Raw genomic sequence first — 22,032 nt, 5'->3', positions numbered from 1 at the left:
CCCTATAATCATAGCTTCTTTTTAAGAGGCAAAGTCATTTTGCTGCTGCAGGGCTGACATCTCCTCTGGGTCGCTTTAACTGCAGGGAAGGGAGGAGGAAGAGCCGAGTGGGGTAAAATTGGCTCATGGTTTTTCATCAATAAATAAACAGTTGACTGTATAACGAACAGGTAATGTTTACCAGCAGCACGTTTACACTCACTGAAAGATGTCAAAATTGGCTAAAAGACTTATATTTGGTCACATGTAAAAAAGGGGCATCTGAATTTCTGTTATTTCTATTCAGGCCGGTACTTTAGATGACTCTGTTGCCAAAGGTTTCACTCAGCCCTGTTCAGATGCTTTATTAGATCTTCACTTACAGTGGTTGTTTTGATTCAGCACCATATGTGGAGTCCTGAACACATTGTTTAGAATAAAACTGTACTTTGGATTGGTGGTTAAGGAGGAGCAGGGAGGTGGGAGCAGCCTGTGTATGTCAGCAGCAATGACTGTGCTCAAAAACCCAGCAGCTATAGCTGTAGTCACATGCTCTGATGTGGTTAAATGAGAATTGACGTAGCTGCTGGGGCAGAGGAAGAGTGTTAACTGTGAGATCTCTGGCTGGTGATAACTGGGGCCCAGACCAACACCAGTGCATGAAATATGTCACAGACTGCCTGGAACACATTGTGCCACTATTGATAACATCTTCAATATAGGCTGTTCTTCTCTTCTGAATCAGCAGCTCTGCAGGAAGCGCGCTGTGATGTCTGTCTGTTTTCACGTCTTTGCTGTCTGCACACCTACTGGCTCCTTTACAACCAGACATGTTTAACTAGGCCGATGTGGTTTGTCTATCTCATAAAGCCTTGAGTTTGACGTTTTGGTCGTTACCATCTTGTTTTTTTGTAGCCAGGAAGGGACCATATCTAGACAAGAGGGTGGAGCTTGAGAAGAGTCAGGGGGTAAACACCAAGACCCCTTTCCGACCAAACTTAGCACGTTGATGCTGGTTTTTGAGACCCGGGAAGACCTGCTCGTATATGCTGATTGTCTCCTTTCCCATTGCCAGTGGAGTATCCTCCTTGCGGTCTCTTTTCTGCTGCATCACTATCTGGAAAGGGGGCGGAGATTAGCATGTCGACCCGGGTTTTGTGTTCCCATCAATGCTGATCGGAGCCAAGGCGATAATTACCCGGGTCTACTGCAGAGTCATTTGGCCCGGGTCTGAATGCCGATTGCAACCTTTCCTACTAAGCAGAAGAAACGGTGTTGGCAGGTTTTAGGACCAGTGGGAAAGGGGCTCAAGTTAGCAGCTAACACTAGCACTAACTTAGTAAGCAAGGTGCATCTATAAAAATCTATAAACTGTGAAGTTATCAGGGGTGCTTATTTTGGTTAGTGAAAAACAGGTTTTAAGGTAATATATCAAGTGAGAAGTAGGTTCATTTTCTCAACTGCTTCTATATAAGCTGACGTTTTTTATGCAACCAGTGAAAAAAGATTTATGGCAGTTCTTCATTGGCTTCACTTTTCAGACTTCTGGGCTTTGTACAAGTCTAATAGGTCCTGTCAGGGTTGGATATAATTTGACACAGTGTTAGCAGGCTCACTTGCTTGTCTTTACCATCACAGGCTTCTAGCTTGACGTTTTCTGTGATTGCTTGTAAACTGAATGTTGACACATGGGAAGATTGCGACAGACTCCACCTTCTCACTAATCCACGTGCACCTTCTGAGCTCAGGTTGCACCAAGGCTTGCTGTAGGTGTACTTTTCAAAGAACGGTCAGCTATCAGTTTTTCTGTAAGCAAGATTAGTGGGATGTTAGATATTATGTGTAGCCTATAGGCAGTCTGGGGTTATAAACCACAATCTTGGGTCTGTATCCGTCCTCTTGAGACTCTTTAAATGTGCTAATGCTCACGTTTTTATTGTGAGTCAGCTGTAAGTAGGATTAATAGATCATGTATTAACAGCACTTTACTGAGGCCGGGTGAATATGTAACATGGTCCTCCTCGGGTCAGTGCAGTTCAGGGATAGAAACCCAGTGTGTATTATTTTGACCTGATTCCTCCACGTTGCTGCAACTTCTTCTAATGGCACTTTACTTCTCTCCAGACCACCAAAGCAGAATAATGGAGCCCTATTGGCTCTGGGGTCTTGAGACGCTGTAGACGTCTGTGTCTCTTGCTCATTGTGTTTTAGAGAGTGTGTATTGTATTCTGCCCGTGTGTTCTCTTTGCTGGTGCTGCTGTGTGTGAGTGTGTGTAATGCAGTGATGTCATGGGGAAAAAGTAAACATGTTTTCCATGAGTAGGTTTTATGCTCCGAGGTTTACTCAGAGTTTCCCAGCAGAGGTCACTTCTTGTAGAGTCAGGGACAATGTGTTGTGGTTCACTCTGAGTGATTGCCTGTGAGGAGGTTCGGCTTCTGTCACACAGTTTGCATAACACCAATGTCCTTCCAACAAAGAAGGGAGGTAGTGATTCTTCTCAGCTGTAGAGAAAAAAAACATGTGGGTCAGAAGGGGCAAAAACCACAAGTGCGGCAATTATTAAACAATTATGCTGGGCTCTGAAATCAGGAGTTTTAGAGTTCTGTACGTCATTAAACCCTCCTCACAGTCAGAGGGGAAATCCGGTTGGTACTGATATCTGACCCGGATTATCTGCTATTTCGAGGGGTTTACTGAACCAGTCTTTTAACCTTTCTAAAAGCTTGTATACTCATTTGGGCTTTGGGACACAATGATTGATGGCTTCATCATTTTCTGACAACTCATACAAAACAATACAACAATGAAAACAATTGAGTGTTGCAGTCCTAAAACTTTGTCACTTTTTCAGCAGGTGTACACACTCACAGACACTTTATAAACACATCATCCCTGGGCTGGCACGTTAATGGATGCCTATTGTGTTCTTAGCGGCCGTAAAAAGGGACCAGGATTGATGGAATTGGAGCACTCAGGCCACTACATCAAACCCCTTCAAGCTAGCCAGTGCTTTCAGTGAGCAGCCCCCTCCACAGTGTTTATAGCTCTCTTCATTTAATTGAAACTTTACTCTTGGCATTGTATCTCCTCTGGCAAGATTTAAAAAAACAAAACAATCAGAAATGCAGTTTTAGGGCAAATGGAAGGTTCATCAATCTTAGGGATGCCTTGTGGAAACCGGGACTATCGATTCAGTCCGTGAATAACAGCCGGGGCGCGCCTGAGGGGACACGATACAGTGACAGTGATTTGCCACTCCCTGGTGCCAGGGTACTGCCCTGGTCGTTTAAAAGTGGCCTCAGCTGTTGCCCAAAGTGATGTGTGGCTCTCTGTTTTGAATGGCCGGCTGGCTTTTTGACTTGCTGTTGGGCTGGGCCCCCTTAATTCCTCCCTGCACACACACTCGACATAAGCATAACCACACAAAAAACTGATGTACACACACACACACACACACACATGCAGAGTGAGGCTTGCTGGAGAGAAAAGCAACTCAATATCCCCCGAGCAGCAGCCTGGGCCCTATTTTCTTTCTCTGTCTCAACCCTAACCCCGGTCACTCATGTGTGCTCAGGAAACGGAGGTCATCATGTCTTGCTGGGGGCAGGGAACAGATTGAAGAACTCTGAAATGATTCAGTGGCAGACAGGGAGTGAGTGAGCCGTGCAAACAGTAGCCAGCACTCCTATTCCCACATTTCCTTCCTCCGTCGAGTAACACCCATTCGAGTCCTCTTCCTTGTCTGGCTCTTGTTCTGTCCCTGAACATTTCTATCCCCCTAAAATAGATGCATTTCAGGAATTAAAACAGTGACTAATTTTCCCACTGAGTTATTTCTGTTTTTATTAGTTTAGCTGGTAATTCTTCCTACATTTGGCTTATTTTTATATTGTACAATGCAGCATAACATTTTTTTGTTTTGCATGTGTCCTTTGGATCTACAGTCATCTTTTCATTATGTGTATCAGGCTGGCTTGCTGGATCCATACAAACACATAATGTAACTGGCAAATAAAGTGATCCTGATTATTGTGGGGACACTGACGGTGCAATTATCTTCTTCTTTGCTGGAGCATCTGGCAATGAGTTACACTTGTTTACTGACTGCCTCTCTTTCTGCTTGCATGGAGTCGCTTTTACTATTGCTGTTACTTAATGTTCAACGCCTTGAAGTCAATTATAGTGGTAGGCTATGATGAAGGCAGGTTTGATCCTAAGTTTTTGGGTCACAATGGCATTAATGTGTCTGTTTGTAAGGTTGAGAAATTGTACCTCTACATTATTAAAGTGTTGAACTGTGTGAACCCCTTCAAAGACTACAGCATTTGTTTGCAGCCTATAATATTAAACACAGACATTTTAACTGTGCCATGCATGCACTGCATTAAAAGAGACATCTGGACCAAATGTTACTCCCTTGAGAAAAATGGATCTCTATTTTTGGATATTCCAAACTTGTGATCTCTGGGGAAAGCTTCCTTTTGAACAGAAACATCTCTGTATACCGTATATAATGACTCTGAATGGACTCAATTAATGTATCACAGTTTGACCTAAATGAAGTCTATACTGATGCATGTGACCCATCACATTAAGGGGGTTAGCATTAATGATTAGCATTAATGAAGGGAATCAGCTGTAAGTCCCATCCCATGTTGTTCTCTTGTACTTCAACATTGAATCAGTCATTCAATCAATCACAGCTCCGAGCAGTAACGTTACATGTCTGCTGCTCCAGTACTGATTTTAGCTAGAACCTTTATTCAGTGTGTTTGCTGTTTTTCTGGTTTGTTTATTTTGGAGAGAAGGAGACATCATTGGAAAATTCAGCTTTCTTAAAAACACTAACTTAGCAGTTTGTTTTTGAAAACAGTGCAGATAACTCAGCTCTCTGTAGAAACCCCGTTGATGAGGAACACTGACGGGTCATTTGGAGACTCTGTTTGTAAACATTACACCCTGCCATGTTGTCGCTCTTGCATTGCTTTGTGTACAAACAATGATGTAGCTTAAAAAACAGAAGTGCATACTTCAGCTTGGCTTGCTAAGTTGTCGTCATAAATGTATATAAGCTGATTGCTCTGACCTTTGACCCTGATCCTGGACGTTGGGGTTCTCTCTGCTCCTCTTGTGCCTAGCTTCCCTTTCCTTGAGATTCACTGCACACTTTCATCCACATTAAGTTTTTTCTTTTTTCTCTCTTCCCCTCTTTTTACATAAGCAGGCCAAGCTACAAACCAGGGCCCGGAAAATTGGATTACCACGGTTACAGCATTTTTCAAATTCTCTCTTCATATGGCTGTTTGCGAGCGGAGCAGACCAAGGCACTATCACCTCAAGTCGGCCGGCTCTCCGATAACAGCGGCCAGCAGATATGCCGGGCGGCCAGGCGTGCTTTGCATCACGGATGGCTGGCTGGCTGGCTGGCAGGCCCTGGTGTTTGAGGCTATCCTATCGCCTTGTTGCTCTCCAAACTATAAACTCCGATAACATGGAATTCCATGAACCGAGCACTATAAAATCGGATGAAGAGTAACGCCTGGCACTGTGGTGGGGCGAGTCATGAAAGGAGACAGACAGACAGTGGAGCCTTTTTGTCTTGATCTGTCGCCCATTCTTTCTCTTTCTCTCTCTCCTGCTCTCGCGCTCACTCGCTCTCCTGGCCTCTGCCTCCCCCCCTCCCTCTCTATCTCCTCTTTGAAACCCAACCGCTGTACTCATCCCTAGGATCCTTCTGCAAGGATTAATCAGTTTTCCATTCCTGGAGAGATTATTCAAATACTGTTACATCTACAGCCAGCAGCAGAACTCCCTCTATTTTCCCAAGCAGCTACACAAACACTGAGTGAGGGAAAAGTCCTGTTATTTCTCCTTATTTTCCCTGCATCTCTTTAGCTTGTCTTCTATGTGTCTCTCGTCTTCAGTGTTTTTCTGTCCACTTTGTACACTAGATTCATGATATAGCGTGTAATAGCCTTTTAAAGAGCTCCATGTTTCTTCCTATCATTCCCTGTTGCTTGTTTCTGTGTACAACCTCAGAGAGAGTATAAATGGTCCTTGTGTAATTGTCCTCATTAGTGCTTGTAGGGAGAACAGCCAGAGATCCTCACGGCAGCAAACTATAGGAGCTGTGACAGCTCCAGCAGGGTTCAGATCCTGCTCTCCGACAACAGAGCCTTCACCTCCCCTCCCATCTTTCTCCCCTCACTCTCACCATCCCCATCCATGCCCCTCCAACCTCCATTCCTTTGTAGTTTTAGAGAGGAAATTTTATTTTATTATTCAAGCTCTATACGCTAGCCCTTGGACATGTCTTTTGATATGCTTCAATGTCCAGAGTAAGATAAGTTCTGTTCTTGATCTGTGATGATTACACCTGTCATGATCATTAAGCTTAAAAGTTTTCAAGAAATGACGAGCAGCCTGATATTTGTTTAGTGGATGGCTTATGGCTGATGTTGATTGCCATTACAGCCGCCAAATGTGCTGGTTGTGATAACAGTCAAACAAGCCATAGCTGCTAGCTGACTAGTGACTCCTGTGCGCCATTGGGGAGGGACAGAACAAATCGAGAAAGCGTCTCATTGGATGCAAAATTAGCCAACCCCCTTAAGTACATAATGAGTCAGTAAGATTTTTTGTTATGTTTTCCTGGTAATGGCAAACTCTAGAACGGTATTAATAAGTACAAAACAAATCAACGACACACAAACATCTATTTGATTTCATTGCAACATAAAGTCTGATTTTCTTTGGTCTACCCCCATGTGTCTGTGGTCAAGCATATGTTGTTAATGTTCTTAACAGTAAAAAAAGTTTTATCTGTGAAAAAATACCACAATAAAGTAAGAAGTCAACTGTTGAAGAGGAAGAAAAGGGAATCCAAGCACATAACTTTATAGACCACATTGCAGTGCAGACACAAGACACTGCATGTTTCATGAGAAAAATACTCGCCTTTCCTCCGTGGGAAAACAGTGTTCCACTGTGGCTTTTACTTTTGCTTTGTAGACAGGCAACATTTAGAGGTCACATTTATATTTAGCTGTATTTGTCTGCTTCACTTAAAAGGATAACACCAGTGTAATTCTCTGTGCTATTGCCATTAATGTCTACAAAGATCATAAAAACTTTGAAGTATTTGCCAGACTCGGAGGCTTAAGTGACTCTCTGTTCTACTGCAGGTCTGCTTTACCTCCTCGCATTGATCGGATGTTTTTTAACAACTTCTGAAGACATACTGTGAAGAGAACATTATCCTTATTTTGAACCTAAATAAATCCAAACCTGAGGGAAAATGTGCTAAATCTCTCAGCCTCTCTGCCATGTTCTCTCTATCCTTTTCTGTCCTCACCGTTTAACTTCTCTCTGTCCCTTCTGTCACTTCTCTTCCCTTCTTTAACCTTCTTTCACCTCCCCCTGTCTCTACTCCGTGCTCCATCTTTGCTTCTCACCTTTCTAAACCCACCTCACATGACCCCCACCCATCCAGCAACTCGCCCCAGCCCTCTGCACCAGGCGGACCCGGGCAGACTTTCTCCCTCACTGCTCATTCTGCTCCTGCTGGCCCGGTCTGCCTGGACTCCATCCCGCTCACACACTCACCTTCCTGCCAACACGACACACACTAAATAGAGTTGCCTAATGCTGGTGGTGCTGCAGCTAATGCAGATTTCATGCACAAGCTCCATGTTTGACATGGGATAATGAACATGTGTGCGTTTGACCTACCAGTCTATTTTTTAAGGTTAATCCCTGGTTGTTGCTGTTGACACGGAACTCCTTCTGCAACTGTTCAGAGCACATACTGTTTGAGTTGCACATAAATGTAGTGTACATACTCTGTATTTGCTAAAGCATTTGTACTTGCGCTGTTAAGAGTTTATTTTTCTGCAGGGGTTGAATTTCTGTACTATTATTATTATTATGTATTTATTTGAGTGTTTACTCTAGATTTAAATGCTGTCATACCAAAGCTAAGCAGGAACTTCAACAGACAGGGGTGAAACTCCAGAACAGAATGAAGTAGCCAGGTTAGGATGATCTGTGCTGGTTCAAGTCAAGGAGAGAAACTGCCCACTTGGGATCTCCGCTTGTAACACATACTTTCAAGGGTATTTTCTCTTTGCAATCGCACAGCTAATAGGAACCCTGAAATGATGCAAGGAAGTCGGTATAGTCGGTTTATATGAAGCAACAACAAGATGGAGGACGTCTTGGTCGGAGCTGTGTGTTTGTTTTTGTTTTCTGGGTGTCAGTGTTGAAAATAAGTTGAAAAGAAGATGTGCAAATTCAGACTTCACTATTAGTCCATTTGTTTGTGTTTTGGTCCATTTTAAAGGCTGCTGTTATGAGCTGTCACACTGCTGTGTTTAAAGACGCAGGTGCAGACGCTACATTGTGTTCACACACACAAACATAACTCTAAGGTTCCTCTTGTGCTGGGAGAGTACCTACTCAAGAGAAGGAGCTTAAAAAAAAGCTTTTTTGAACAATCCAGTTCTAGCAGTTTGATCAAAAGAAAAAGAGACGATGTTCTTCAACTGTAACTGAGAACTATGGAAAAGTTTCTCCAGTCAGAAAACCCATTTAAAATTACAAATAACTTTTGAGCCTTGAAGAAAATGACCTTGTTGGGTTATTCACATTCTCTTGTAGTGCTCATGTAATATTTTGGCATTGCTGTTCATATAAACTTATAGTATACACAAATACAGCAAACACACCCTTTCTTTCCCACTCACATGAGTGTATGAGCTTTCACTTACATTCCTGCGCTCCCTATTTGACACTGAAGCATGCAGGAGGGAAGGTGAGTGGGCTGTAAGCTGGCAGAGGCGTAAGTGTTAAGTGATTTAGAAGGTGAGTTTAGTAAGGTGCTGTGAGGAGAGGCATAAAAACTATAGGGCCTGAATGGGCTGATATTGGCCTGTGAGTGAAAAACTAGAAAATAAACTGCTTTCCAGACTAACAGCGTTACTGGCAGAAAAAACTGAGCTGGTGTCTACTTGTCTGTTTTTATATGATAAAACCAAATATAACCAAATATTGTTGAGTAATGGACTAATGGACATTTTATCGACTTAATACAGTGACTACTATAGGAAATAAGACAATTGAGTAGATAAATAATCAGTCTTTGCAGCTCTCAAATGTTACTCCATCTGGCAGTAATTTGAAGGAAATTTGTGGTTGTCAAGTTGGCAAACTGGTTCACCAGCAAAAAAACACAGCTGTCTTAAATTCTGTGGAGGCTGTAAGAAATAGGGATTCCTGTTGTTGTTGTTACAGTATCACAAACAAACTAGTTGTCCTAAAGATATATTAAGTTAAACAGAAGATCTGTTTCTGAGTGGTGTCTTGTGTGTGATGAATTCAAGTTGAAAACTTTTGCTGAAAATGCCTGCTTGGAAATTGCTTTTTCAAATTGTTGCACGGAAGACGAGGTGCTCGTGAGCTGACAAATGGGTTCTCCTCCTGCTCCTCCTCTTCACTCTGCAGGCTGGCAGCATGCAGCCTGTCACTGGCACTGCAGTGAGCCCAAACATGATATGACCTAAATAAACGGGTGTGTTAGCAGAGAGAGCGAGAGCGGGAGTGAGGGATGAAGCAATATTTTCCTCCCCTCTCACTCAGTCGTCTTGTTTTCAACACTTAACTCTACTGCAGGCTACGACTTGTGCGTGTGTATGTGCACAAAGACAAACACACATTTTTTACACACACACTTGGGTCAGACTGGGTACTTTTACATCATTACACCTGCAGATGTATCTGGCTCTTCTTACAAAGCAGGTGCGTTTACACATCTGAGCAGCTGTTTTAAGCCTGGTTCAAGGTTTCTCTTTCAGACAGCTCTACGAATTTCTACGAAAGGATGACTCAGGTGTTATGTTTTTTCTGAGCGCTGCTGTAGACAATGGACAATTGAAAAGAGAGGTTTTTGCTGCACCACAAAGGGATGGGATTGTTTCCCGTATTGATTCATCATTAACTTCCTTTGCAGAGAGCAGGCTTATACGTGTTTTCAGAATTAACACGGTAACTGTTTCTGAGTATCGTGAATTTCTTGGAATTCAAGCCCATGTTTCATGGAAGGATGTTTCCACATTTTGCTGGCGTTTCCAGAAAGGTGTTACACCGTTAGTGGAAATCACCATATTTGCTTTGAAAGGAAGTAATTGTTAAGCACGATGTTTCAAAATGACCAACGGTTTTTACAATAACTTGCTTAATTAAGGTAGATGCCACTCCTTTTTTGACCTCACACTGTTCATTAAAACATGAGAATTCTCTTCAGATACAAGTTACAAGATGGTTGCATGCACGACCTCTGCTAAAAGTGAGTTTGTTTGCAGAAAAGGCTCCTCCGTCATCTCAAAGTGATTCAGTTTCACAGTGTCCGATTCGAGCAAACTACTGTCAGTTGTAAAGTTGGTCTAAAGTCTGTGGCCACATGAGAAGAAGTGTGACTAATTTATTCTACCGTATCAAACAGAGGCATGCTGCCTGATGGGAGACGTCTGTCGCACTGCAAGTTTCACAAGACAGCCTGAGCCAGAAATCACCTGCCTAAGAGCAGCTGACATGAGCGGCATAAAATTGATTAAAAACGTAAATTTGGACGTGGTGTGAATAGGTTCTATTTTCAGTCCATATCACTCAGCCTTCATTTTCAACAGGCACCTGTCAGGAAAATATGCCGGCTTCGTCAAAGGCAAATAATAAGCTCGGATCAGACAATTTTGAAGTGGTTCTCATCTGGAAACGTATTAATAGCTAGAGTTTCCACCACAGAACATGTGGAAAATGAGAGACAGGAATCCGCTTACTAGAGCCCAAAACTTCTGCTTTAATTTGGCGGCTAGTTTGCCAGATTGGCCACGCGAACACTCAATTGGCAGAGTGACCAGCTGCCATTTACAAGTTGTATTTAGGCTGTTTTACAAGACAACATCATTGTATTAAGTAAGCAGCAAGTTAAGCTTTATTATGCGTCTTTGTGGGTGCGCTGAGGCTATTTGGAGTGCAGAAATTTGCCACATGGCAGAATTAGGCTCTTGAGCAATTCTTGAGTCCAAGGTCCACATCAGGTCCCGTCTCTAATGACAGCAGGAAGTTTGATGTGTTTTTGTGTGTTTTGTTGGCCTGGTCAGAACTGAAAGCTTCATTGTGTGCTGCCCACAGAGCTCCGGAGCCTGTCATGGACAGATAAGAGAGCGTCACCTCAAACACACTTTCTAGCCCCACCAGTACCGGCTCAGAGGACAGGTTTCACTGTGCAAACAGACAGCTCAGTCCTGTGTGTGTATTTAAGTAGGTGCAAATGTGTGTGACTATACGCTGCTGCTTTGCTGCTCTTTCCTGTGTCTATCTGCGTGAGTGTGTGTGTTGGCGGACAGTCAGTCCTCCTGGATTAAAGACCTTTAATCCTGTCGATCCTCATCAGCTCAGAAGTTAATGGGTATAACTTGTTAGTCAAGGAGTATGCTCTGCTCACGTGTCAAAAGTTAGCACTGCATGGATGACTGACTTCTGGTCCTCACTTATGAGTTTCTGTGGGAGACATGAACCGGGCTTTGGATGATGGATGCACCTCTCAGGTCTAGTTTGGATCAGCAACTTTTAATTGGGTCTCTGCATTTTTGTGCCTCCTAATCTCCTCCCAAAGCCAAGAAGACATGCCTGCACCCTTTTAAAGCAGTGCTTTTAGCCTAATTAATTGAGCTGTTTTAAGATTTCCAGATGATTTCAGTTTTTACTCTTTTCAACATCCAAATTCAACACATAAAACATTTTGAAGAAACACTATGCCTGATTATCATTTTTTCATGTTCGTTTCTTCAGCCATCAGCTCAGCTATGATAACATTGTTCTCTCCAAAGTAATTAATTAGATGTTGTCCTGAACACTTGGGCAAAATTGTCCCAATGCAGTAACTGAGGTTATGTAACAAACGTAATGTTATAGCCGTCTAGATAGATAGTGGTTTAACAGGCATAACTGACAGCAGAGAGCGTCGGAGCCGCAGACAGATTGCAGTCATGCTGCTCTTTCTCACTCTGATGTTACGCCACAATTTGTGATACTCACACTTCTTCTCCTCTTCCATCGCAGTTAGTTTTGTGATTTTTCAAGCCTCTGTTTTTAATGTCTTCAGCTTGTATTGCTGCTTCGTTTGCAATGGCCCCGATATCATCGTCCATTGCTTCTGCTATCTTCATACTACAGAAATCTCCAAACCTCACTGTGGAGAGTTGTAGATCAGAGATTAATTCCTCGCAGAAGGCTGATTTCAGTGGTCAAGATCTACATTTAAGTATCAAAACATGCAAATCAAAATGCAACTGTCTTTGGATATAATATGGATCATTTTGTAGCCGTGGTGTACTCGGCAGGTAAAGTTCTTTCAGTGGGAGCAGCAGACTGCCCTCTGTGTCCTCTGTTCCCTTTTTTATATGTGCTGCCCTGACTCCTAATCCAACAGAGACTCAGGCTCACACACATTAGTTCCTCCTTGTGAGTCAGAGAAACAACAGCTTACTGTATTGTGTTGTTCGCTCAAGTCAGTATTTAAATGCTTCCTGTTTACAGGCACAGAACACGACGCATGAAAGTGGTAGTCTTGCACTGTGGTTCTGCACAATCACCAGCTACTCATCCGTTATCAAACACAGGAAGTTAACTAATTTCTATTGTGACATACTCTACTGACTGCATCTGAATTGGTACATTTCCCAGACTTTCATTTATATTTTGTTGTCTGTTCCCTTTTTGTGGTGTGTCTCCAGTGTTCCAGTCAGTGCTGCACACTATTTTGCTGCTGTCCACAGCCCAATTTTCACTCCTGGATTAATAAAATGTCTTTCCCCTCTCACAGGGAGCTCAGCGATGAATAAGCTACGGCAGAGCTTCCGCCGGAAGAAAGACGTCTACGTGCCGGAGTCGAGTCGGCCGCACCAGTGGCAGACAGACGAGGAGGCGGTCCGCAGCGGCAAATGTAGCTTTGCAGTCAAGGTGACTCCCTCACACACCTGCATACAAAGCCTCTCTCACACACACACACACACACACACACACACACACACACAGTCTATCATACACACAGTGCAGTGCTGACCTTACTGTGGCACACTCATACCTCTGAGGAACTTGCTCGCTGCCTGGCTCCCCAAGGACGCTGCTTGTGATTAATCATAAGCATTCAGTGACTGTGAGCGCGCCTTTTATCTGGGTTGCAACATTATCTACTGGAGCTTTCCGAAGCTGTGGGATGTGTGTGTGTGTGTGTGTGTGTGCGCACTATTGATTTCTGGTCTCCTTGAATCATCAAGTAAAATATGCAAAATTAGAGAAAATGTTTCATTATAGCTGACAAACAATATTTCAGGGGCAGAGGAGGCACGCCTCTGTAGGCGATGCAGTAGCTTTCTACACACACTATGTTTCAAAATTGGCCGAACTGGACTTGCTGTGCTGCAGTTGATGGAGTGGAGAATTCGCTGTGTTTTGGCAACAAAGCCTTCCACTTTAGCAAACAGAAGTGCATCGGTACGCTTCCTCTCATCACATTGCTCCAAGTCCTCCCCTCACACAGATAAAGGGGAATTAAAAACCTCAGAGTGGAAAAGGAGAACGTTTTCCTGAGAATACAGGAACTTTGTGGCTGATCAGTGTGTACAGATTGTGGTTTGACACCACCCATGTGTTTACTATGACCCGTTTCCTTTTAGAAAGAAACGGTGGAAGTGAAATACAGTGGTGAAAAAGTAAAGGCAGGTACTGGGAGGTTGTTGACCGAGATTCCACCTGTTTCCCTGACATGTTCCCCCTTCTCTGCAAAGTTACTTTTGTTGTTAGCGATTATTTGACTCCCTTTGACACTCCTGTTAAAGGTGTCCATGAACTATGCCCTCTCACATTTCACTTATATTTAAGACCTCCTTTAAGTCGGCACATTTTCTATGATCTTTGTCTTTAGAGACATTTTTACAAATTGTTGATGATACCAACATTTTTGGATTGGCAGTTGTGCCGATATTCTTCTCTCTCCCCTCCACCTACTTGACATGTCCAAAGACAAAACACCTCAAGGGCACACAGTGTAGCTGACTTGTAGTCTTTAGTTGCACTTTTGGACTCACCATGGTGAGTAAGGACAGATACAAAATAAACAAGTTTCACAGAACTGGAAAATCCTCCTGCTCCCCTGAAGTGACCAGTGTTGCAACAGTTTGACATCCCTTTGATGTGAGTTATGCAAATAACAAACTCCTGGTGATGGAAAACTAAAGTTTGTTAGATGCACATAACATATACCATCACAACACAACAATACAATATATAATAGAGGTCGTAACACCCCTACAATTTTATTTTTCGAGATGAAGCAGCTTCGATAAAGTTTTGTAGCTTGTTTTCTTTTCTTAAAGTGCTCTACAAAACCTTACAAAGGAAAAACTGTACCTGCAACCAGGCAGCAGGTGTGCCTTGCCAAATCCTGAGCTCAGGTACCTGGACATTGTTGCATGGTCTTGTTCTACTCTGAAAGTCTTCTGGTAAACTGTTCAAATAGCGAAAGAATTAAGTCGATAACTGATCAGTACTTCTGCAGCCACACATACTTCACTTCCTCCAGCCTTTTTTCCCCCCTCTGCACTGGCTTTCATCATGCCGGTGCAACCTACCATGCTGCTCCTCCGTGTCCCTCCTCCCCCTCCTGCTCCCGGTCTCCCGCTCTAGGTGCCTCAGAGGAGCCCAGTTGTATGTGGGTTGGAATAGTTGGAATGAAACGATCACAGACTGCCGCACTGAAGAGTTACCGACAGAGGGTGGGAGAGGAGATGCAGAGAAGAAGGAGAAGAAGAGAGGCTGCGTGGAGAGGTGGTGGTCCAGTCGGGGTCCAGTCGGGGTGTTATGAGCCTCTCATGGTGGTGCTTGGGGCTTCCCCCACTACACACTGCTTAGACAAGCATAGCATAAGGCCGGTTTGCTTCTGATTACCATGAGTTGGTCCCTCAGCCTGTGCTCAGCCTGTTAGTGGTATTCATGTGTACGTTGATGCTTGTTGTCTTTGAGCTGAAACTGCAGCGACATTCATGATTCAAGGTGATTTTCAAAGGCATAAAAATGTAGACTTGCTCTTTTCTATGGAAATGTCTGAAGGCTGGAGCTGAATGAGAGATTAGACTGTGTGCTGCTCGTGCTTACTGAATGAAAAACAGACGACAAGGGAAGTATTTTTGTGACCTTTTGTACGTTTCAAACTATACAGACTTATTTGTATGGAAATGAATGTGTGAGCTTGTTATTCACACATTTGAGAGACACAGTTTGTGGATGGACTTTCTGATGAATATGACAGATTTATGGACAATACCCTGAATTAATTCCAGGAAACCACTTAGATTACAACCCGAGGACTGAGACCCAGAAATCCATGTCCAGTAAATTATATGTAGTTTGATACTTAAAGAGCAGTATATATCTTATAAAGACCTATATTGGCCAACAGATATATCATTCTATAAGTGTAGGCATATATGTTTTCCTAGCTATTTTCTCTCAAAATTGCCCATCATATAGACAGTTAAAATACAACTATACAAGCCTAATAGAAATCCTATTTCAGTTGGTTTCTAATGTGTTGCCACCTCAGGCTTATGACCACCAGTATCAAGTAAACAAGCATATTTCCCTAAAAAGTATTCCTTCAAAATAAAACATGTAAATTTAAGCAATACTCCACTGTACTGTCTTATGCCCCTTTCCCACTGGAATTTGCGAGTTGACGTGGGTTTTTTTCAGACCCGGGAAGACCCGCTTTTAATGCCGATTGTCTTTGTTCCCATTGCCAGTGAAGTATACGCCTTTTGGTCTCTTTTCTGCTGCGTCACCCTCTGATGTAACAAACGTGCCGGAAACAGGGTTAGTAAACAGTGAAGATGTTACGCTGGTTAGGTCTTTCAGGTCATTCAGTCTGTGTATCAAACTCTGCGCTGACAAATTTAGAATGATGTTCGAGCGCTGCTCTGTCGGCATCGCGCCGGAAAGGGGGCGGAGATTAGCGTATCGACAGGTTTTGTGTTACTGTCAATGCCAATCGGAGCCGAGGCGATAATTACCCGGGTCTACTGCGAGTCATTTGACCGACTGTAACCTTTCCCACTAAGCAAAAAAGCAGCGTGTTAGTGGGTTTTTTAACCAGTGGGAAAGTGGCTGTATTGTCTGGCTGTCGCCTTGACCCTCGTCCTCCTTATCAGTGGCTGCTTCAGGTGTTTACAAACCTGCGAATTTAAAGGCTTCCCCGAGTCGCATTTAGTGTTTGCTTTGTGTTACCTCTGATGGCCCGTCTACAGCTGGGAAATCAACCCCAGGGGCAGGAACGTGTAAATACAACAGCTCATCTTATGTTACTTCCTCATCAAACACAAACAGTGCAGAGGCAGTAACCGCACAATGATTTCAATATCATGGTATACTGTATAAACTGCATCTAATCTGAGCCCACTGTAGGATTAGTGCAGAGGGGAACTAATCCTGGAGTGGGCATGAACAAACTGTGATTTCAGAACCAAATTAGCCTACACATGTACGACACACTGCACATCAGATATTTGTTTCATCTTTTCAAAGTGCTTTTTTTGATCACATCTGTTAGAAGTGGATGTTTCAGCCTCCAGATTGTTGCTGCCGGCTAGTTCCTAACAGGATGGAGTAAGATGCTAAATGAAGCATCTGTTGTGACACTTCGGGCCTCCCCTGCATTTACTCATCACACCTCAGCTCGTCTCCGGGCTGAGTCTCTATTAGCGGCGCTGTTGCTTTCATTGTCTTCACTACCCACAGCTGCCTCCTCACATCAGTATTGTCCTTAGCACACAAACGAACCTTTTTGTTCGCCGTTTCATGCATGTGTGTGAACACATGTGTACTCTAGTATGCCGACAGTGTGACTCACAGCTGTGGCGTCACACTCTCAAAATAGCAGGGCCAGAGGGTGGGGTTGACAGGCGCGGTTCAGCGTCATTCTGTGTCTGTGTATCTATAAGGAAAGGGTAAGGACTTCCTCTCCGGCCCCGCGCGCACAATGGCCTCTGGGGCGGTCAGGGTTGTGACTCCTGAGCGACACACAGCAGGGTGTGATGCTGCTTCAGGAGGAGGGAGGTTCGGACCGGAAGAGGAAGCCTTTTCCGTTCATTCAGTAACAGTTCCGTACAAACCAACCTCACGTAGGATTTCCAGGTCATCCATGATGTGGGTTGTTACCTGGTTGGAGCGCAGGGTTTCCCCAAAAATTGTGGGATGAATGTGGTTTGGTCTTGAGCGGAGTCTCTCAGATCCCGAGGTCACCAGATTAAAGTGGTTACATATCTCAGTCATTAAAGGTGTGGCATTTATGGTGAATCAGAGCCCCTGCTCTTCATCCTTAAGCTTGTGTATATTTTATACAGTGTATATTTTAGCTGGTGTTTTGCTTTTTTCTGACTTTATTGTGTAAATTCTGGCAACTTTCCTATTTCCAAGAAGCAGTGCAAGAAAAAGTCAATACAAAAGAGTTTGAAACATTACTTTTTGTGTTGTGTCTTTTATGCATAACGTGGTGCTTTCTTTATACTATGTCAGTTGTTTTAAAAGAGGGTAATATACTTCAAAGGTTTCACAGAGGAGGGAAAATGTTTAAAGAAGAAAACGTCAGCAGCCACATGTTTAAAGGACATTTTTTTAGACTAGCTGATTTCAGCGTGTGCCCTTCAGGACGAGGGCGACCTTGATGATGGCCAAAAGCAGAAACGCCTTGGTCTCGCAGTAAAGTTGTTTTTTATACTACAAGTGTTTCTAGAGGGAGTTTTAGATCGTGTGAGGCAACCATAGGATACTGCAAAAGGCCTTGGAAAATATATTTGGGACCTATGCTGCAAAGCAATTTAAAATGTATGCCAAAGTGATAACACATTTACTATTAATATTTTGAAGGGCAGTTTTCTTTGACTCACAGAATTACTTGGCTCGATCGTAATTGTGTTGGAATGAGACATTAGCTGGAGTTCTGTACACCGAGAAGAAAAGATATTCAGACCAGGTTGTGGTTTCCCCAGCTTTCAGTCCTCAGGAACACTGAGGAGCTGGGTGCTTTCAGGGATGCACAGTCTCACCTTTTCAGGACGATAGTGATACCTGGGCTTTAGCTAAAGGCAGATACTGAGTATCAACTGGATACAAGTGTTTGATTAAGAAGCTGTGTGTCTCACTGTGTGGAAGAGATCAGCCATGACTTTAACATTGTTTCCTTACTTTGTAGATCAAAATATTAAGACTTCAGAAATGTAATTTAGCCATAGAACTTGTTGGCTCAAGCAGGGTACACACTACAAGATAATCGGGACGATTTTGGGCCCGATCCCCCCTGCCGACAATCGTAAGCAATTTTTTGATGGTTGATGAACACCGAGGACAGCCGAGCACGCACTCTATGGATCGTCACGTGGAACGAAACAATAGCCAATTGAGCTGACTCAAGAAGTAAGCAGAACAACCGCAGCCATGTCGACAAAAGCAAACGTGAAGCATAAAGTAACACGTACAGCCCATGTTCACGCCGTCTCCACCGCTTCATCCACAGTTTGTTCTTTTTTCTTCCTGACTTTTCAGTAAAAAGTCCAAAAACTATCATCGCCAACTCTTCCTGCCCGTCGTCCACCATGTATGTTCACTCTAAAGTCTCGTTTGACCGCGAGAGTTTTGCAAGATTTCCAGTCGGACTCTGGTTGTTGGTGAATGAATCTGTTAGTGTGTGGTGTGCTGTTTTGGCGTAATCATTGCTCTCCACACACTACAGGAACAAAACTGTTAAATCTACGATTATATATCGTCATGTGTGGGCTCTCTCATATTTTCAACATCTGGTAAGATTTGGAAGAACTTTTAGTGTGGGCCAGGCATCAAACGCAAAATAACTCAAACACTTATATTGACCACACTGAGTTCATGAGGAAGAGGCTGCTTGGGTTTTGCCCCCTCGTGTCTTTGTTTACTTTTTGTCAGGTTATCATTTCCTCTTTGAATCACACACTTGCTGTTAGTTTGAACCACTTCCTCGTTTACATTTCTCAGGAAAGTGTTTAGTTTTCTCCAAAGACAAAATTAGGGATCAACGGGGGAACAGTTGAACTGCAATTGACCTGAAAATGGTAATTAATGAGGTGTATAAATCACAGGCACCACCCAAGCAGGGAATGTTAGACAGTCTGCACTCATTTAAATACTCAAACTCCCTCCAGAGTTTATAATTGTAATCTCACTTAAACGTCAGAAGAGATAGCCCAAGGAAATGATTGTCAAAGCATTACTCACTCACTCTCTCTCTCTGTGTCTCTCTACCTCTCTCTACCCTGCAGTACCTGGGCCATGTGGAGGTGGAGGAGTCCCGAGGCATGCACATCTGCGAGGATGCAGTGAAGCGGCTGAAGACGGTATGTTTCTCTAGAAAACCCCTCAGTACTCCCAGGAACGAGGCTGCTAAATACCAGACACAGTCCTACTTCCTCTCTATCTGTTTCTTATCTTTTCTCCTGGTAGTTTCCCTCACTGTGCTTCCAACATCCGACTGACTCCTTCTAACATTTCCTTTATTTTGTGGCAGCCCTCCTATCTGTCACCATGCAGTTGTTTATTCCTGCTAAGTGTACTCTGTACATCGAGGCCAGGGTGTTGCTTTTTGTCCTCCCATCGTGACCCTCAGACAACCTCCAGGGGTGTGAGTGTCTGATTTGACCGTCTCTTCCTCTCTCTCACTCTCCTCATGCTCTGTACTCAGCCGGAGGAGATAGACCGGCATGTACTTCCTACTGCAGTAAATTCCGGTGGAGTTGCGCAAAAGGAACAAATTCCAGTTTGGGAGCAGGGGAGGGGGAAAGGGGGGAAACCATTGTGCAATTGCTTTTCCGTGCTGTCAATTGTTCCCAAGGCCCCACCCAGGCCGTAAACTCCTGTGGGTTAACGAGTCTGCGGTCGGGGCCAAACCTGATTCGGCAGGTCTGCTTCTGGGTTCTTCTTCTTCGTCTGTTCTGGACGAGATCATCAGCACATCGAGCTTGAGTCTCAGTTCAGAGGAAGTGTTGAATTCAGTGATAACAGCTTCCAATTTCAGTATCAATACTTCTTGCTGTATACAATTGCATAAAGGGGCTTAACTCATTTTATAATTTGACTCAATGAGCTGTTAAAGACATCTTGAGCTATTGCAACCCATTTGTTAGTGTAATTACACTGTAGAACATGCCTGCTCTGAGAACAATTTCATGTTTTATGAGCACAATTAACAGATAATAAAACACATAAATCTTAACGTCAAGTTTGGCATTTTTGTCCTCGCCGTCTTAATTTTTGAAGCCATAAGTTACATATTTAGAGGAGAGAGTGGATATGGATATTGATGTGTATTTCGCAGCCTCGCACAGTGGTTCACACGCACGTTTGCTGCACACAGAAGCACAACAAACACACAACCTGAACACACCGTCAGATAGGGGCTCACAGGCAAATGATTTGTCTGCACAAAAACACACACAGGAAGAGGTGCACCCAGAGGCGCAGCAGACAGACATACTGTATACACGCTGGTGCCTGATGAGGTCACATGGTGTACACAGAGCCCGAGGCTGTCAGGTCTTATTGAGTTACATTCATTTTAACAGGGCCGACAAAATGGAGCCAACTCCAATGGAGAGGCGGGTGATTCCACCTCATGTCCTCCTGCAGGCCGCGACTATCTGAACCTTCTTAACCTATTGACATTTCCTCCCCTGCTGCTCCGCTCCCTCGCTTTCATGGGTATTGCTTTGCTCATCCATGTTTATAATTAGTGTTGGAAATGACCTTTTGCCACATTATAAATTGCATATCGAGCATGTAGCTCTGTTTTAAAGGTGTACTATGTAACAAAATATCCAAAATCCACCAGCATGTGAAATGTTCTGTTAAGCTTACAATACCCGGTTACTGGTTATCTTTTTCAAGACAGTGTGTTTCATTTGGTTGTCTTTCCGGTAAACACTGGAAACACCAAAGAGTGATGAAGGAAGTTGGCAAACTGTTTACATTTCACTAAAAATGACGGCTATTTTTATTAGAATTGAACATAATTTCTACCAGAGTCACGTCTCAAGTGTTTGGATTGAGAGATCTCTAGTGGCAGACATGACACAGCTTTAGGTTCTGTTGTACACACATTAAAAACAAACAGAGGGAGACAGTAGTATTCAATCTCAGGAAATGCAACAAAACAGCTGTTGGTTGAGATCAGCATGCTTTGTTCCAAGATGGTGCCCATCTACGTGATGAAAGGAGCTGCAGATTTCCCCCCACTTCTTTGTTTTCATACGGTGCAGTCCTTTGCTCGCTAGTACTGGTCTGTCTCTTCGGGTGCTTTGACACCTGAAGTCTGATTGTTGCATTTAGCCTCGAGTTTGGTTCGTGTTCACACGGCAGCTTTTACCAGTGGACTGAAAGTTTTGATGTGTGAGGAAACGGCTCTCTGATTGGTCAGAATTTCCACTCCCTGAAGTAAACAAGAGGGAGAGCACACTCCTCACTCACACTCAACACGATCGCAGACTTGCATGTTTTGTTGTCTGAGTTTTTTTTTAAAGTTTTAACCCTTGTTGTTCCACAGATTGATCAGCTGCCATACTTCTGTGTTTTTGTGCGTTTCCACAAGCATTTGTCAAACTGTTTGGTCAGCCCATCGTCGCTCCTCCACGTCTGTCCTCTACTCATCTTGCTGCCTGGCTGCGTGGCTGTCTCTGTCAGTGGCACCCGTTAACAACCCACAATGCACAGTGTTTCGGTTTGCTTCCTGTATTAGGTCCTACTTTATGTTCACATGTAAATTGAATCAGACCGTGGTTCATTTGGAAATGGACCGAGACTCGTCTTTTCTAGCGGATCATGGTCCGGTTGTTTGGTGTCGGTTTACGTGTTCACACCTGTCCTAACAAACCAGACTTTCAGAGTAAAGTCCGATAGTCCGGACCGAAGCTGTCAGGTGTGAA

The 22,032-nt window shown here is 43.6% G+C and overlaps 1 protein-coding gene across 4 annotated transcripts in view; it reads left to right on the top strand.

Annotated features, from left to right (window-relative positions):
- Positions 1–22,032, top strand: part of numb (NUMB endocytic adaptor protein) — a 47,347-nt gene that overhangs the window by 13,553 nt on the left and 11,762 nt on the right. For all 4 annotated transcript variants that reach the window (XM_069662029.1, XM_069662027.1, XM_069662028.1 and 1 more), the window contains exons 2-3: positions 12,861–12,997; positions 19,378–19,452. In XM_069662029.1, the coding sequence (XP_069518130.1) occupies positions 12,872–12,997; positions 19,378–19,452 (201 nt within the window). In that variant the 5' untranslated portion in view covers positions 12,861–12,871. The remainder of the gene's footprint in view (positions 1–12,860; positions 12,998–19,377; positions 19,453–22,032) is intronic.

The sequence above is a fragment of the Semicossyphus pulcher genome, unplaced genomic scaffold (assembly GCF_022749685.1).
Source record: "Semicossyphus pulcher isolate SPU_LCO1_2020_fin unplaced genomic scaffold, fSemPul1.0.p SCAF_14, whole genome shotgun sequence".
Classification (NCBI taxonomy): Eukaryota; Metazoa; Chordata; class Actinopteri; order Labriformes; family Labridae; genus Semicossyphus; species Semicossyphus pulcher.
This window is presented reverse-complemented; position numbering and strand designations above follow the sequence as displayed.